We start from the raw sequence: 18,516 nt of genomic DNA on the forward strand, positions 1-18,516 counted from the left end.
CTTGCATTGTTTTCGGATCCTTTACCTTATCATTCTTATAGGTGAGATGCTGCAGATAAGCAGCTGCATTGCTCCTGACGGGGTCCAGCCTGTAGTTGAGCATGGCGATGACCTCAGGCAACTCTGGCTGACGCCAGCCACCGGGGCCTGGGCCTTTCCTTAGAGTGCTGTCCAATGAAGCCATGCTCCCTCTTTCACCCTGAGCCAGCGGCGCACCACCACCCCAGTAGTAATCTCCTGCACCGCTCATGTCGCCATCCAAGAGGCCCTCATAGCTCCTGAGAGGAAAAAGGAAGAGATCTGTAAAGGCTGACACTAAAATATATTATGGAAAATCAAAGATCACACAACTTACCCAGTCCTGCGAGGCGGTGCACGAGGGTAAGCATGGGGGTTGCGGGGCACAGTGCTGTAATGCATTGGAGGTCCCATGCCATAGTCGGGCTCATCATAGCCCATGCTGCGTTGGTCATCCTCCAGACCGTATGGCTCTGGAACAAACCTTGGAATGGAGGAAAGCTCCATACCACTTCCCATAGGCCCAACCTACACAGAGACAAAGATTGTGATCCAAAAACAACTGAAACTATGGCTGCACTCCAAAATAGATTTTCAATGGCTTGTGTCTGAGCTTGGAAACTCAGACATACACATTATGATAAAAGTACAATTGATTGGTGGGAAGGGATTGTTGGAGACAGTTTTGAATTCATTCTTATGTTCTCGCTCCCTCGCCAGAAAAATGTGTCGTTTGTAAAATTCCCGCAAAGTAAAATTCCGGCAAGACAGAAGTGCCAGAGTAAATTGGGCAATGATTGCTTAACACACCTGTGGCTGAGCAGCATAGGGGTCCAACTGGTTCCTACTGGGGGCTCTGTAGTTGGGATCTAGAGTCCTATACCCATCTGGATGAACCGGTCTGGAAAGGAGGAGGAGGAGGAGGTTGACAATGAGATAAAACATTATCATGGAAAAGTTTTAAAACAATCTGCATGCCTTGAAGCCTAGATAAACAGGAATTTCATTGAACATGTTACCTGTAGCGATCATCCATGTGAGCTCCCCTGTTGAGGCTTGTATAGACCTCAGATGGAGGTCCAGTGCGGTAGTCGTCATAAGGTCCCACTGGAGGTCCGTAGTGGTAGTTTCGGGGCACAGTTTGAGTGGGGTAGTCCATTGGCACAGGAACTCCAGGGCCCTGCCTGTAGACTCGGTCCGCGGGTGTAGTGTATCCACCTGTCACAGAGCCTCCACCATCCACTGACAGTGTGTCTGACACAGAAGGGATGACTGTGCGGGTGGTGGTAGTCTTTACTACTTTCTTTACCTTAAAAGGGGATGACAAGACAGTAAAGAGATGAGGTATCAATGCTGAATAATTACAAGTATGAACTTCTCTGCTTTACAGAGATAGCATCCAAAGCAAACCTTGCAACAAACTAGAACAAAAACAAGAATGAACCAGTTTGGCCAGAATGCCACTCTTCCCCTTGTGTTACAGCTGGAAACTCCTTCGCAACAAGTGACTACTATTAGCATCTAGCTCTTACTGTGGTTTCTGTACGCTTTGTTGTCCCATCTTCACTGGTCTCCACAGACACAATAGGTGGCATCTCCTGGGGTTGTTCCTCCACCGTGAATGTCTCCTGCACCACCTGACCAGGCTCCATCCTGAACTGCACACATTTGGATACATTTCAGAGTAAGCTTCAAATGTAGGTTACACACTCAGTAACCCTGGATCAACACTATCTGAAAGGTGCTTACGTGATGTGTCCCGTTGATGTAACCCTCGTTCAATGTCAGCCTTTCTATGTCTGCATCACAAGGAATGCGGCCGTTCTGTAGAAATAGAGGAAGAAGAAAAATTACACATGACATGGCCCAACACAAACTAAATGAAAGAGGAATGTATGTAGCCATGAGCAAACATTGACAACACTACTGACAGAGCAGGTTTTCCACATATATTGAGCAATATGCAATACATACACATGCCTCCAAGTTTTAAAAAAGAAAAAACAAACAAAAAACAAAAGCGAAAGAAATGCAACCATCGCCAACTTTCATTTTAACTTATACCATTAATCTAGGTCAATCAAGTCATAGAAGGCTTAAATCTAATACCTATTTTCACAAAAAAAAAGATATATATATAATGAATGTGATGGTAGAGAGAACAGGTGAAGAAAACTAGACTTGTAGAAATCAGACTTCCTCATGCAAGTCACCACCATCCACATTGCCTGTCCAGGAGTGGCAATGGGTGTGGTGTACTTCCCCTTCCAGCCACAGATGGAGCCCTATCTCTGTTACTACAGCAGGTCAATCTTCACTACAAGGACACAACCAGGAGGTTAATTGCCCAACCCTGATTTAGAAATATGCGTCATACTGATAGAAAAGCCGTAGTCTCAAATTTACACAAGAAAAGATGTGAACACCATGCTGAAAAATGTGCTGGTTAGAGGTGCAATAAAACTGCAGCCAAGCTCTTACAGGCAACACGTAGATAAGCAAAACAGCCTTCTGATGAAGGCTCAGGCAGAGAGAAGATCAGAAAGTACCGAGCAGAGGCGAGCGTGTGGGAACTTGTCAGTAAAGACTGAGGTTGTAGTGCGCTGCCTTGAGAAAGTGGCAGAGGCATGTTGAAAGCCTCTGGGCTATATAAACACAGAGCAGCGATAAGAACTAGAACAGACTACACTTCTCTTCTGCTGTCACTGTGACACACACTGCTCTTTATTAGCCTGGGACTGAGACGCGTCCCACTGAAAGCATGCCAACATGCTACAGTGGCAAAAGACAGAAGGAAAATAAGGAAGAGACCAAGTTTAATTGGTATGTTGCAAAGGCCTCCTCAGGGCCAAAAAGTGTGAGCAAGGACACACCTGCTCTTTCAGGCATGCTAATGGCTGTACAATCAGAAAGCGAAAGAATGAGTAAGCGTGGGCGTCTGTGAGGTAAACTCAGAGCATGAAGTCACTCTGAAACAGGTAACTGACTCTAAAGATAAAGAAGGTGTGTGAGTGCATCATTCTCGGAAATCAAGAGTTTTACAGAGAATTTCTGACTCAAAGTCTGACTGCAGCCCACTGAAAGGCAGGGCATTGGTCTCATATGTAATCTGCTGGTTGTTACTGCAAAGGCGAAGTCTTGTTTCTGGCATAACAAAATGAAATATTATTTTAAACAGAAAAAAAAAAAATCTGCATACTAATACACAGAATTTGTAAGTAAGACATATTTTTTGGTACAGGAAGCGTTCTGCTCTCTGTATTTTTGAGCAGAGTCTGGGTGTATGCAGGTAAACAGGGGTTTTCCTGGATCACAATAAGCTTCTGTGTAAGCATGATTAGCTCGCCTACCTTTAAAGGAAAAGAGGTCAACGTTACCTGAGGTGGCAAAATAAATAATTTTCCTGTTATTTTGGACCATTTATTTTTAGTTTGAGTAAAGCAGACCTCAGATCGTTTAAAAAAAAAAAAAAAAAAAAAAAAATCTCATCCTGGTAGTTTTCCTTTGGTGGAACCCAAAACTTCTTTGGAGGCACAGCAGAGTATTTTAATACGCAGGAAAAATGCTGTAAGCAAGGGCTGTCCAACTCCAGGCCTCGAGGGCCGGTGTCCTGCAGGTTTTCGATATCACACAGGTCAGCACACCTGAATCAAATGACTAGTTCATTACCAGGCCTCTGGATAACTTCAAGACATGTTGAGGAGGTCATTTAGCCATTTAAATCAGCTGTGTTGGATCAAGGACACCTCTAAAATCTGCAGGACACCGGCCCTTCAGGCCTGGAGTTGGACAGTCCTGCTGTAAGCAGTCCATGTAAAGGCTAAAATATGGATTTAATGGATTAGCTAAAACACAATCTTGAAACCAAAGGCTGTTGTCAGTTTAGCTTGCATTTGCAAACATTAGCTGATAACTTATATCCACAGGCTACTCTGGAAATCCCTTCTCTTACAAATTACACTGCTCTCTAAAGGCTAAATAAGCGCACTATCCAATTTTTATATTTATATCTCTTTCTATTAGAAGCCCAATCTGGTCTAGGCTTCACTGCTTAGGCTGCTGCCCTCGCGACCCGGCCCCAGATAAGCAGAAGAAGATGGCTGGATGGATATTTTTCCTTTTTTTTTTTTAAAATATATAAATCAGTACAACAGATAGATGCCTTTATATTGTAAGGCAAAGGCCCTAGAGTAATACAGAGAAAACCCCAACAATCATTTGGCCCCCTATGTGGGACAGTGGGAAGGAAAAAACTCCCTTTTAACAGGAAGAAACCTCTGGCAACTCTGCAAACAAGTTGCAGTTATTTTGTAAAACATTGCAACCAAGTTACAACTTATAACTTGTATTTATTTTTTTATTTTAATTTCCCCCTGAGATGTCTGATAAATGTAATAATGCATTAGTCTCACTGGCACAGTTACTTTAGCCAATACTAGGATGAACATTATTTAACATGATTACTTAAGTTGGTAAAAATAGTGGATTTATAAATTTTTTAAAAACTTTTTCGTTTGTTTGTCTTCTCAGACTTTAATTTCATTTCAACTGAAAATGAATGAAGAAAAAAACAAACAAAGACAAAATATCAAACAAGACGTTGTTCTGCATGCAAACATATTGGGTTTGTAAGGTTGATGGAAGGACATGATGATGAGGATGATTAGACTTATATTGAATGAGAAACAGGTGGTTTACTGAGGAAATGTAGAACAGGACAGATGGATGATAGGACGGAAAGTGTGATCAAAAGCTGCGAGAAGAAACAGCAGGTGTAAAATACCTCCTCGGAAGACTTTACTGAAAAGCATCTTCGCTTGACTTAACTTTTAAGTTCGAAAACTCAAGCAGAATTCAAGCAGTTATCAAGAGTCCAGTTAGATTAAACCCAGAGAGGAGGTATGTTTAACCCCTGGCATGGTTTAGATTTCAGCCAGTCCACACAGAGAGGATGGGGTGACCGTGAGGATGAAACTTGCTCAGATTACAGATGAATCCAAGGGGTGTTTCGATGGAAAACAATGCGTGAGGGATGGTGGTGGTAAGGGCGGGGTTTGTTTGGTGTTACCTGCATGTTGGGGAGGGGGCGGGGCAAGGTGCCAGCACACGACCTCCGCTCCTCCTCCAGAGCTCGGCTCAGCATCTCAAACTGCCTCTCCTGCTCCCGCACCGAGGCCAGCAGGGAGGCCGTACTCGCACACTGCTCCATTCACACGCTGAGAGCAGAGCACAGGACAGGAAAGGATAGGACAGAGTCAACACCAGAGAGCAAGATCAGATTCAACCAACACCAGGATTTAACAAAGAACAGACAGAATCACCCAAGTACAAAACATAAAAAGAAGAGCTGGCACAGTATATCTGGGAAGTGCTAATGAAGTTGATATTTAAAGGCTAAAAAGCAGCTGGAGCTGACGCAGGGAGGCAAAGCGAGGCGAGATCAACGAGGGAACAGGAGCGAGAAAACGTGATTTAAGTTAGAGCATGTGTGAGAAATGCCGCAAGGATGAGCAGTAAAAAGAAAGCATACTTATTTCATTAAAAAAAAGATTATTTAATTCAAACAAGGTGGAACCAGCAAAGCAGCCATGGATGAAAGCTCCCATCACCTTTTTTTTTTTTTCCTTTTTCCCCTCCACCTACTCCTATGCTGGGTTAAAAATAATAAGCGCGATGCATGATGAGAGAGAGAATTACAGCGTGTTTTCAGCTGCAGCGTGTGGAGCTTGTTAGCACTTCCTCACTCCAAAAATGCAGATGAAGTGAGAAAGGAAGAGGGAGATGAGTGCGAGAGCAGAGAGAGGAGATATCATGAGACAAGAGTCACGCCAGCAAGTTAAACTAAATTTAAAAAGCCTGAGGTGTTTAAAACTCTCAGGGTGTGACCTCCACAGCAAGGAGATGACAGAAAGGCCTGCATCCCTGATGAAGGAAAAATGCAACATGTATGAAAGCACTGTTCAGTACTGGCATGACAATGATGAATACATGCAAATTACCTAGACAATTCCTCTGTATTTAAACTCATTAATTTACCTGTTAAATTATTGTATGGATTGTGGGACAAGACCCTACCACTTTTCCAATTCTGACTGACCACCTTTGTATCTATTACACAATTACTCTAAAGGGAGTCTGGTCTAATATTGCTAATAGGATATGCTTTGCCATAGTTTGCTGATGTGTTAAACAAGGAGGCTCCAAATCGTTTTAGTTAATGCCCCACATGCAGCTTTACCAGTAAAACAATCATTTCATAACAAACAATTTAAAATAGCAACCCTCAAAGTGCATGTACACTCTAAAAGGTTATTAAAAAGCTGAAACTGTAAGCCCAAGTGTAACACATCAATCACATCCACTCACTTAAAACTAAAATAAAGCATCATCTCTGCTATAATAGGTCTCATTTAAAGTGTGAGTCGTAAAAAAGAGAGAGAGATGACAAATATATTGAGACATGAAAAACATTTTACATTACAACAGTAAGTGTGATTTTAAAATTATCTCATTTTTTCCACATTCATTACATTTGCTCCTATTACATGTGCATTTACAGTGGAAAGGCATAAAAACCCTCACTCAGAAGTAACCACTCCAACGCAGGTATTTGCTACTCTTACCAAAAACATCCTTGAAAGCAGTCCTAAAGGGATGCTTCCCATACACAAATTACCTAATAAAAAAAAAACTGCCTTCAGTTCTTGCTCGAGTCTCTAGATCAGTTTAAGATGTTTGCTTCTTTAGTGCTTTTGATTCATTATCCTGCTTCAATAAAAAAAAAATACATAAAAGTTCCAATGTTCAAGTCTATTTCTGCCACAATCTCATTAATAGTCACACTATGAGAATCTCAGATAGAGAAACATAAGCTTGAATGGCTTTCAGACTTTAAATTAAATGCATTTTTTAACTAGAACTTACCTGCTCTTCCTACTGTGCTTTTAACTATGCAACCATGGTGGGTTTACCAGTTACTTAAATATAAATAAATAATAGTGTCTGACAAAGTACAGATGAAACCTGCAACATGCTTAAACAATTCAAAATAACCAATAGATTTATATAAAACTTTTACTTATGTAAGCAATAAATCCTGAGCCAGAGAGAAAAGTGCTAGCAAAGAAAAAAAAAAGCTGTAGCTGCAAAGGAAAGTAAGTACAAAACTTGTTGGGGGGTTTTAAACATAAACTTGGACTTTGCGAAGGAAATGCATCATGAAAAACCACAGATGACCTAAGCCTAAATTACAGAGGCAAGATAAAAAGGAAAGGTCCTTCTAGCCCAAATTAAGACAATGACAAAGTCCTTTTTCTGAGACGCTGACCCTCAGCAGGGACACTGGTGAGGAAGGAATGAGGAATTTAGGAGATGATTGCTTCAGCAGTGTCTGTCTAATAACGAGATGACATGAGTGTGGCTCATCTCCAAACTAGAGCAAAAACTGTTTTGTACCTCAAAGTTCACTGAGTCATGTAGATCAAATCTGCTCTCCGTCCAAACATACAAGACTCTTGGAGCAAACAAAGACTCCAGTCAAAAGCCCGAGCGCACACTTACACCAGCACAAGTGTGTGTTCACATCTGTGTGAGGGCGAGTGTGTGAGTGTATGTGGGTCAGAGACTAAATAAAGGTGGCAAGTGAGTTTGGCTGACACCGCTTTTATCCTTGAATACTCAAACAGATACGCAGCTGCTTTTGGCCAATTTAATGCTGTTTAATTTTGTTCCCTGGAAAAGTAAATAGACACATTTCTGAACAAATGCATATGAGCCGCACAAAAAACACATGCACACACACGTCCTGCCATTGTCATACATTCCACAGTAAGATTCAGCGTGTCATATCCTGTCTCAGCTGTTGGAAGCTGTCCTAAAAAGGGAGCCCTTCATTCTTTCTTTTGTGCTGCTCTCATCTGTCTTCGACAACAATGTTTTTCCCCCAGACAAACATTTAAATCTTGGAAACGGAGCATAGGCACTGTTTTTTTTCTACAACCCAATCAGGGCGTCCGGGGCTCACAAACTAACAGATGTTTTAGTGTCACAGAGTTTCTGCCAGGGAAGTTGATAATCCCAGTAATTCATTACAGTCCTTAATTAGTTGATATAAGTGGGTGACTATCAACCAAACAGGTAATTCAATTAGCATTTACCTGGTCTATTAGTTTACTTCATAGTTTTTTATTCCAACTGCTCAGTGTTCCTCAAAATAAATTTAATGTTTAAACCTTAGAAATACAAAGGAAATCAATCAGTCGACTTGTTTGAAAGTAAGAGAACACTCAGGAAACAGTCAACACTAAGCGACACTAAACATCTGCCATACATGCATTGTGTATATAGTCAAGACCCATTCCAAACATTCTGATTATCATACTCTAAGCTGTGCGTAAGACTGCAAACTAATGTGATATTGTGTGTGCAGTTTGTGACACACAGTGCTAGCACCAGAACCCTTCCTTGCAGGTTAACATAACGCGCATCGACGATGCTCCTGTCGAGTCGTTTTCTTCTCAGTGTACTCTGACGCAGCCTAAATACAAGTGCCCATTTTCTAAATTTCTAGAAACCCACAACCAAGCTTCTGTCCTCAGTTCAACTTTCCACCTTGCTTCTTTACAACTTTGCATCACAGAGAGACAGGTGTTCCCACAAGTAGCTGCGCAACATCTTAGAAATTTGTACATTGTTAAATTAATTATTTGCTTATTTTATTAAACTGGTATTTCTAGTACTAACTAAGCAGCAACATTCAACAACTAATGGTAACAGGAGACTAGACGAGCCAACAGGCATGGAATACATTGCTGGTAATGCTGTATGGTCTCGAGGGTGGCAACATCCCTGTCAGAAAGCCATTTCTCTTTCTCTAAGCCTGAACAGTTTTAGTGTAGGGATCTTTTTGCACCACTCAGCTGAACATTACAGATGAACTGCGGTTCACTTCACACATCAGCTTTCAGAATATGAATTTGCCTCATATCTTACTTTTCCCTAGAGGCAATAATAACAAGAACTATGTTAGCCCTGTGACAGCCTGGTAACCTGTTCAGGGCGTGTCCTGCCTTTCACCCTATGACAGCAGCAATAGGCTCCAGCACTCCTGAACCAGGAAAGTGAAAGAAAATGGATAAACAGATGGATGGTTATAGGTCTCATCATGTGATCATAATTTGATCTGAACCATAACCAAAGAAAAGTGATGCTGCTGTAGCACCTAAGTGGAACTGTAAAATGGTACGACACAGCCTCCTTCCTGATGTTTTTTTTTTTCTTCAGGGAGCAGTCTGTCATGTCTTACAGACACAAAAAGGCGTCACATTATTACTATGTATTTGCCTAAACTCTGACAATTATCTGAACCCGGCATTACAGAAAATGGAACTCAACTAACATCACACAAACCAGATAACGCTATGGTTTAGGATATGTTCTTTGAGGCTTTGTCAAAAACATCAACACTTTTTGTTAGCACGGATGAGGACTGCGCCTCAGTGTAATGGACTTTCAGATGCACACGGCCTCTACAGCCATCAGGGCCACACCACTAACATTCTTGTGGCGGGAAGTAGTTCCTTCTTAAAGTTTAATGGCTTTTGCCACTTAAAGTCTGGCCATTATGCTTTTGTAATCTACTGTAAGGCCATTAGCAGCAACGCTAAATTGTATCTGCTAATGGGATAGACTCGGAATTACACTGCTAAACCACTTACTACTCAGCCAGAGCTACCACACAACACTCACACACAGTTTGTGTCCACTACTGACTGAAAACTCGCTAACAGTTTGTTAGTCTGGAGAATTGCCTTATTATCATATGCTATCACTTCTATTTGAGGGAGTTAGTCACTGGTGGTTGTGGAAGGCTGAAATACACCCTGTTCCTGTCTATGCGCACACACACAGCTGAGGTGAAGCTTTGGTAAAATGCTGTTGTGGCTTGGCCAAATACTCCGCTGACTCAGCCTCATTTGAATGGTCACTCGGAGATTTGGCCCGTGTGTGTTAGTTTAGTTGTTCCTTTTTTTTGTGTAGCCTTGGCTCACATCCAACTACTACCACCTTTCCCATCAAAGTAAAACCATGTACCACCCCCTCACACACACACACACACACACACACACACACACACACACACGTGCGCGCGTATAAACAGCCCACCATGTGGTGTACAGCGTGGGCACACTGTGGAGAGCACACATTCACACACCCCCACACACACTTTGCAGGGACCACCACAAGGCCAGCTGCCCAATCTGCACAACACCAGCGTACTATTCTTGGTGAGAAGGAAACGTGCAGCCCCATTTGAGCGGAGGGCCTTTTAACTGCAGCTCGAGTCTAAAAATGAGCGAGTAAGTTCAAATATGTGGACGTCAAGCTGGAGCTAAGACTACAGATATGATACCACCAGTTTTTGGGAGTTATTGGCCTTGCCCCAAAGGAAAAACACGAAAAAAACAAAAACCCAGCACTGATTTTTTTGGCAGGTGGGGTTTCATTTAATCACGCATAAAATAATATTTATCAAATGGCTAAAAATGACAGGAAAATGCACAGACGTCTGTTAAATCGAGTAACAGACTCATTGTGTTAACTACATGCAGACCAATTGCGGTTGCATGTGTAGCTGCCCTTCAAAGGCTCATTTTGAACCAGGAAAAACCCTGATACTGATAGGATGCCATTAGTCACTGTAATACATTTTTGTTGTACTGCTTAGTCTCAAAAGCAGCATTACTTTAACAACTACATATCACTTACCTCTACTTATACTATAAAAGGTGGTATCAAGTAATACAATTTTTATTTTTGTCATATTTGTTATTTATTAAGTCAAAGTTAAAAAAAATTTTAACAATTCCAAGAATGCACTTTGAGTCCAACACATTAACTTTATATCATATAAAACAGATGGATGAGTGACCTCAACCTGCTTGGTTTAATACAAAGCCAGTAGAGGTCAGTTAATTAATTAGTAATTAACTGAACAACAACATCCTCTACAACCAGTGCAGCCTGCATGCTAATTGCAGAAAAGACAAGAAAACAGTGAAAAAAATAATAATTTAAATTTCTTTTAGCTCTAGTTTATGTCACAGAACAGAATCATTTCCATCTGCGTTAGCTCGCCTTTCCTTGCCACCAAAGCTGACTAAACCTTCCTGACATTAATAAATAGAGCTGGTAACTAGAAATGAAACCAAATGAATCAAAAGGCCACTCTCTGAACAAACTGAGGCTGCTCGATTATGGCAAAAATCCTAAGTACAGCAATTGTCATTGATAGTGACATTTAACACAATTACTCACAGACCTTAGAGCTATTTATTAAACTTAAAACAGAAGACACTTTCCTTTTTTAAAATGAAGTGACTATCCCTGAACTTTAGTTATAACTGGAATGAACAAACTACATAAATAAATAACTGAACTGAAATAAACCTGCCACAGAGGAGTGGCAAAAGTAAAGGAGGGAGAGAGAAAGATGTGCTGAAGGGCAAAACAGAACTTCTTTTATCTTGTTTAATTAATCCGTGGAATCCAAAATGGAATGGAAATTAAAAATGGATAAATTGCCCAGCCCTACAACCGACCGTTTAGAAACAGTATCTAAATACTCACTCAAACACTTGCTCCCTAAACTGGCACTAAGTTATCAAAGCTTAGACAACTGGCTGCTATGAACTCATTAAATTTAACAACAAACATTTATAAATTAAATTAAATTCTATTTCATCATGAGTCAACTAAATGTCATCAAATAATCATATTCTGCTGTGTGCTCTGTGATAGAGCTAGATTTAATTAAGCCTCTGGATGCCCCGACATATCGAGCTTTTTGAATCCAGAAAAGATGACATTTGCCCATCTCAAGTGGACAATATTTATCTGCTGTGTCACATCACTTTACACTGGCTAAATGTTCAAATTTTAACAACTGAGAATTTTACTCTCACACAAATAGGGGTGGAAAAGATTACAAAGATACAAAACTGCCAGCCAAATGTTGTTAAAGAGTTGCACAGTTAGGACCACAATTTTCCAATCAGTGCATCTCTGAAACTACCTGTAAAGGTTGCTCAAGATTCACCCACACAGTTTAGCTTTAATTCAGCATTAGTCAATATCACTACCAGAAATCACAGAAATTATGCATGCAGCAAAACATTCCCTCTCAACTGATTCACTAAAAAATGGTCACACAAACTAAAATCCAATATTCAACCATTAGTAAAGATTTGCCACAAGTGAACCGCAAACAACAGTGCAATCACTTCTTAACACGGAAGTTTGCTAAGTTGCTGTCGTGAGGTTCATAAACGTGCATACCAAACGCAACCTGTCCAAGAAAAATAACCACCAGCACAGAGGGAGGGTGCTGTACGGCTGTTTTGCTTCACAGCTTCATACCCTGTACACTCTGATTTCACCCATTATCACACATCTCCCATGCACACCCAGCTGAAGAGCTCAGAGTTTAAATAAAAACAGACTGCAGGTGTGACTGCTGGAAATAGACTGAAGAAGAGAGAGATAAGTGGGGAGACATGGAGGAGGAGCAAATATAAGAAAACCCCAGCTTGTGTGTGTGTGTGTGTGTGTGTGTGTGTGTGTCAGTCAAAGGGACACACCCATGGTATTTCTCTGAAAGCCCGTCATTACAGAGGCTCACAAATGATAGCCCTGGCTAAAACAACTGGCTGAGCAGCAAGACTTCAGCCTCCACAGACAACATGGTTAGGAGCAAGAGAAGTGCCCAACTTCTGATTTTTCTTTTTTCCTGTCCCTCATTTCTAAATCTTTCAGAGAAGGCAAATCACAGCAAACAACTTGTTCAAACTTGTCCACAATCTCTTCCATCTCTGCCCCAACAGACTCAAACAGATATGCCCGCAGGGTATGAACAGGAATATGTCAGGCATGTCCAATCAGCTGACTGTATCAAACTAAATCAACAATTCGGTTACTGTACATCAACTCTGAAAAACCATCTTATGCTGGTCTGTGTGATATTAATGTTTTTTTAACATCACAACGAAGCCACATGAAGCAAACTGAAAGCTCAAAGCTCACTCTAAACAGAGACACACACCAATCTGCTCCCTCTGGCAATTCACTGTTTTACCTCTGTAAAACAGTAAATTGAGAAGGCGTCTATGTCGCAAACTTCTACACAAGGGGCAGAATAATGAAGGAACCAGCACACCTTCCCGCCTGCCTGCCTGCCTGCCTGCCAGCCACCTTACCACACCCCGTCCAGACCTACACAACAGGTTCTTGCTTTTGTCCTTGGCTGCCGTTGATCCGCCACCGCAACAACCAGCACCACAAATCCCGTCTCTCTCCTCCTCTACCTGGCAAACCACATCAAAAGACAGCTGCAGAAACAATAAACAGTGACTAAAATGAACAAAATTAAAAGCACAAGCACACACCGTAGGCGCTGAAACACCTGGAAGCGCCAAGAGTCCACCGAGAATGGGCGTAACATAATAGGAAATTGATAAGCCGAGATTGGACTTTGACTCCACTAAAAGCTACGATGCAGTCAGCCAGGTGCCTGCCCACTTCCTTGTTCTCTCTCTCACCTGCCCTGGATAACCCCCCAGCTAGCTCGGGGAAAAAAACGGCAATACGAAGCTGTTCATTAAAACCTCGCCGTTTTCGTAAACAGGAGATTCGACGTGTAATGTAACAGCACTACACACCTTCCAACTCACCAAAACCACAAAGTCCCGTGTTTACCGAGTGCACAGTACGTTTTATACCCTTCCCTCTCCAGCCCTGTTCATACGTTCATGATGTGAGTTTTCTTAAACTTTCCCCGAGCCTCACTCTACTGGAGTTATTCATCAAGCCAGTGCTAACGTAATTAGCTTCTACTGCGCCTCACTAGCCTGCTAGCGCTGTGTCTACAACAATCAAGTTCACTAAGAAAAACAAAATCTGCCTTCAACAAATCCTAAACACTTGCATCGAGCAAAAGGTAAAACAAAATAAAATAAAATAAACACCATAAGACAAACCATTACCGATCCTGGAGACTGTTAGGTTTGTTTTGCAAAGTCCATAAGTATTTGAGATGGGAGATTCAGGCCTAGCCTAGCTTAGCTTAGCCTCTGCCGCTGTCGCCGCTCCTGCGCTGACACGATCCAAATATCAGAAAGAGTTGGGATGAAACAACAAAAACCACCTCTACGTTGTCGAAGGTACGCCCTAAAAGAGAGCAGACGAACTGAGCGCCGCGGAGCGAGAGCACTCAACATGAAGACGGGGAAAACACCCACCTATGCAGTCTCCTGTCTGCCTGGCTTTGGCTTGTTGTTCACTTGTCTCAGCTCTGCCTCTCTGCTGGGGGGAGAGGTGGGGGCGAGCTCCCGAGAAAAAGAGAGCAGCATCGAGGAGAACAGACAGAACAGGATAGCTTCATGTAATAACAACAACAACAACAACAAACGGTGTAATAATATTTGTTCACTGTATGTCTGACTCCAAATCAATACTAATGATTTATTTTATTCATGTAATAATATAAAAAGCTTCTGTTTGTCTCCATTTAATTTGCTCTCTTCCATTATAAAGGAACAAGAAAAAGGAATTTCCATGGGAACTCGCTCCAGCCAGTGAACTTTCAGTCAATCTGTCAACTTTCAATCAGTAAAATTAACACAAATTCTATGATATTTTATCCTCCAATACTGCAGGTGACATTTTTGGAGTTCTGCTGTTGCCCTCATGTGGTCATAATGTTATAGTGCTGAACTTTATTTACTGTTAGGCCCCTAAATATTTGGAAGATTTTTGTCATTTTTCCCCTTTAATTACATTTCCCTTTTACTTGAAGGGGTTTAAAAAACGATTGCATTAACTTCTTAGGAATTAGCGATTTATTCACAAGATTTTCAGAAACCTTGACCTCCAGCCTTGAAGTTTCCATTTTTAAGAGACTTTTATTAGACATACTTATGGTGTCAATTTGGAAATCCTAGATCAGAGCTTTCTTGAATTGTTGTGCTCACAAAATTTTCAGAAAGCTTTACCTCTGAACTTGAAAGATTCAACCTCATCTGAGATTCTTAGTTGACGTACCACTGGTATCAATGTAAAACTCTACATCGCCTTGTTCGTGTTCACAAAGTTGGGTGACCACAGTACCCATCTGTCTGACAGGGTGATGGCAGTATCCCATCAACTTTTCAGGCCTGAAAAAAACTAAATAAACCTTTAGTAAAGGTAAACCTGCTACATCATCATACTCATCCTACTTTGCAAGAAAACAGTGCCTGTAAAGTGATGGGAAAAAAAGAACGTAGGTATTTTAAATTCACTAAATTTATTTATTTATTTCTAAGTTATGTTTGCATTTGACCTCATTACATAAGTATTTGTAGGTGTTTCTGTTTCAGAGAACCACAGTGCAAAACACATGCTGGCAATCAAGCTCTTTTTAAAGTGAGCCAATTCATTTACAGTGTTTAAGATTTTAGTCAAATGATAGAAATCGGTCCATAATGAAAACACGCACAGTCATACATTTCTGCAACACCACAAATCATTTTCATGTAACTTGTTTTTTTCCTTCTCTCAGATCTGTAATGTACAACACTGAAATGTCCTAAATGCAACAATTAATGCAATGGAAGATCAAATCTGTCCTAATGTTTGAATTTTACAGTATATAATACTGATTTTAATAAATATTAAGCATAAATGGCAAACATTCAAAAATGTCCAGAGTTAGTGACAGTGTGTAAATTCGATTTGCTGATTATTCAGGATTTAATGGTAAATGATATTCTGTGTTCTTCTGCCCACACAGGTCAGCTGTAAGACCATTTTCAGATTTACACAGTGGAATAGTTTAATACTTTTCGTTTAATACTTACATTTTTTTCCTTTGCTGCATCCCACCATCCCTTTATCAGTACTGAAAATATAGGGAAACTGTGAAACTGGCCATATGGAACATATATCTGAAATATTATTTTGTTCTATGGCAGCATTGTAGGACACTGATAACATCAAACTGCTCCTCACTTTCACTTTGTTTATTTCAAACTGTCTGTTGGAGCTTCCGTGAAATATGTTTTGGTGATTTTGAGCTAGCTGCAATCCTTGAAAACATTTTTAGGATAAATTTGCACTATTTATTTTATAAATCTTCATTAATTTGGCTAAACAATGAACAAATTTGCTGCATGACTGTCATAACTTCTCCCTCTATAGCAGAGATGTCAAACATAAGGCCCAGGGTCTGGAACAGGCCTGGCAAAGACTCTGGACTTAGAAAATGTAAAGAGATTAAATCTTTGGAATATTAAATGTATTTTAAAAAGTTTTCCAGTTTTTTTAAGCTAACGAAGACCTCCCTAAATGGCCATTCACACTACACTACAGTAACTAAATAACTGAAAAGTTCCTGATTTTTCACTGTTGATTATAGAAATTTGTTGGGTTTTTTTTATAAAGTGTCCACAAAAAAGGACATTTTCTGTGAGTTCAGTTTTATAATTACAGGACAGTCTAAAGAATATTTACTGAATATTTATTGTAATTTTACACATTTATTTCTTACAGTTTAATTCCAAACAGTCATGGTGACACGTTTCTTAAGTTAGACTGAGTTGTTTGCAAGCAAAGCAGTGAAAACAGTCATTTCCAGACTGCGCTTCACTGACTGGTTAAAGCAGGGGGACAGGCAAGCATCTGTCTTTTCAGACTCTCTAGCTCTGTCTTGACATTTCTCCTCAACGCAGCAAGCATCTAAACAGAGGAAACAAAGGTAAGTTTAGCACAAACAAGTTTATCAGCTTGGATAGCACAAGCAGTGCAACAATCTGGCATGACCTCTGGGAAAGCGCTAGCCTTAAGTAGCCCAGCTGTAATAAGCAGTTTCAGGTGTGCAATCAACGAAGGCGGAGTCCAAGGAAACACTTCCCCTCTGCAGCACAGAAGCAAACACACACACACACACCTATACATGTCTTAATTATATTGTGTTGTCCATGTGTTTTGAGTTCTTTGTAAGGACCACAATTTCAACTGTAGCTGGAGCAGTGCAAAAATCAAAACTTTCGCTAGGTGGGAGTGGAGAGTCAGAAAGTCACCGCATTCTTACTTTATTTCCTTTGATTACCACCTAAAAATGCACGGAAAATGCGGTTTAACAGTTTCTGATGCATAAATTACACCTAAACAACGTGCTCCTTTGTTTACCTGCAGACCTCTCATCTGTAAGGGTAAAGCTCAGCACAGCCACATATGCTCTTGGTGCATCCTGGTTTGTCAGCTACAAAATATTCCTCCTCAGTAATGGTAACAACTCTTCCATCTTTAACATGTGGCAGTAATGCTGTGCAGACTGTGGTTAACTGATGTTTTCTTATCGACACATTATAGTTTTTTCATAATTTTAACAATTTATGAACTTGTTATAAATGACTATTTGCACACAAATGCACAATAATTCAGGGAATAGACACAATTTGGCATCTTAAAAATCAAATGAGATTTTAAAAAATGTAGAAAAAAAGAAACAATATGTAGACTTTAACCTGGTTTTAATATGCTGCATTAATAACAGCGAAACTGTAAGGTAAAAATGAATCACTTTGGCCCCCTGGGTCAAACTGAAACAAAGCACAACAAATGCTACATCCATGTCACTCCTGTGTGTTCAATGGCATGCTTGGCAGCCTTAAAAAATGTTCCTAGTTTTTATATTTTTATAACATATTTATATAACATTCTGAACTTACTGACCCAGCTGTTGACATAAAAATGAGCTACAACGCTTTTCTTTTCTGTGCGTTGATGGTGGTGCAGATTTGGTTCTTTACTCTCCGGCTGCGACTCCTAAAAATTATTTTCGTCCACTAGGTGGCAGTACCACATCAAAATAAATCAAAATAAATCCCTGGAGCGCCACCTGCCCTGTTCCGATTTCCTCCCAAAGTCCAACGTCATCCTTCAGAGTTCACTGGCGATTCTTCACATGCGGTGTGAATGTGAGAGTGGAATAAGAGGTTGTGTGTCTGTGCTGCTCCTGTGCTGGACTGGCATATGACTGGGTCCCAGTGTCAGATACTATAATGATTCTAGTGTGTGTGTGTGCACATTTATAAGTTCCCCATACTCCTCTTAGACAAGTGGACCAATCTGGATGAAAATTTCTGAGAGTTTCTGTGACAAACATTGTGGCACCAGTGAGGGGCTTTAGGGACGGATACAAGGAATAAGACTTCTTTACATCTGCTCCATAGAAACGTATTACTGTGCAAAAGTTGACAAGTTTCTTTTTGTGTTTTTCCTTCCTTTTTTCGATATTTGCATGAGGATTTATTTTGCACTGATATTCTCTGAAGATCCACACCCTGGAGAGATTTTTCTTCACTTCCTCTACAAGTCAGCAATGTACTTTGATATTGTTTAGATTTACTGCTAACACAGGTAATACACTGCTCAAAAAATTAAAGAAACAGGCTGTTTGTG

General features: G+C 40.6%; 1 protein-coding gene across 12 annotated transcripts in view; it reads right to left on the reverse strand.

Moving 5' to 3' along the window:
* ctnnd1 (catenin (cadherin-associated protein), delta 1) overlaps nucleotides 1-14,376 on the reverse strand; it is a 32,695-nt gene extending 18,319 nt beyond the window's left edge. For 4 of the 12 annotated variants that reach the window (XM_039613095.1, XM_039613097.1, XM_031756414.2 and 1 more), the window contains exons 1-8: nucleotides 14,313-14,368; nucleotides 5,087-5,234; nucleotides 1,768-1,842; nucleotides 1,551-1,676; nucleotides 1,038-1,327; nucleotides 829-919; nucleotides 356-546; nucleotides 26-278 (exon numbers count right to left, since the gene is read on the reverse strand). In XM_039613095.1, the coding sequence (XP_039469029.1) occupies nucleotides 26-278; nucleotides 356-546; nucleotides 829-919; nucleotides 1,038-1,327; nucleotides 1,551-1,676; nucleotides 1,768-1,842; nucleotides 5,087-5,227 (1,167 nt within the window). In that variant the 5' untranslated portion in view covers nucleotides 5,228-5,234; nucleotides 14,313-14,368. The other 8 variants (XM_039613094.1, XM_039613099.1, XM_039613101.1 and 5 more) reach the window with 8 other exon arrangements.
* Between the last annotated feature and the right edge of the window lie 4,140 nt (nucleotides 14,377-18,516).

Source organism: Oreochromis aureus, linkage group 6 (genome assembly GCF_013358895.1).
Source record: "Oreochromis aureus strain Israel breed Guangdong linkage group 6, ZZ_aureus, whole genome shotgun sequence".
Classification (NCBI taxonomy): Eukaryota; Metazoa; Chordata; class Actinopteri; order Cichliformes; family Cichlidae; genus Oreochromis; species Oreochromis aureus.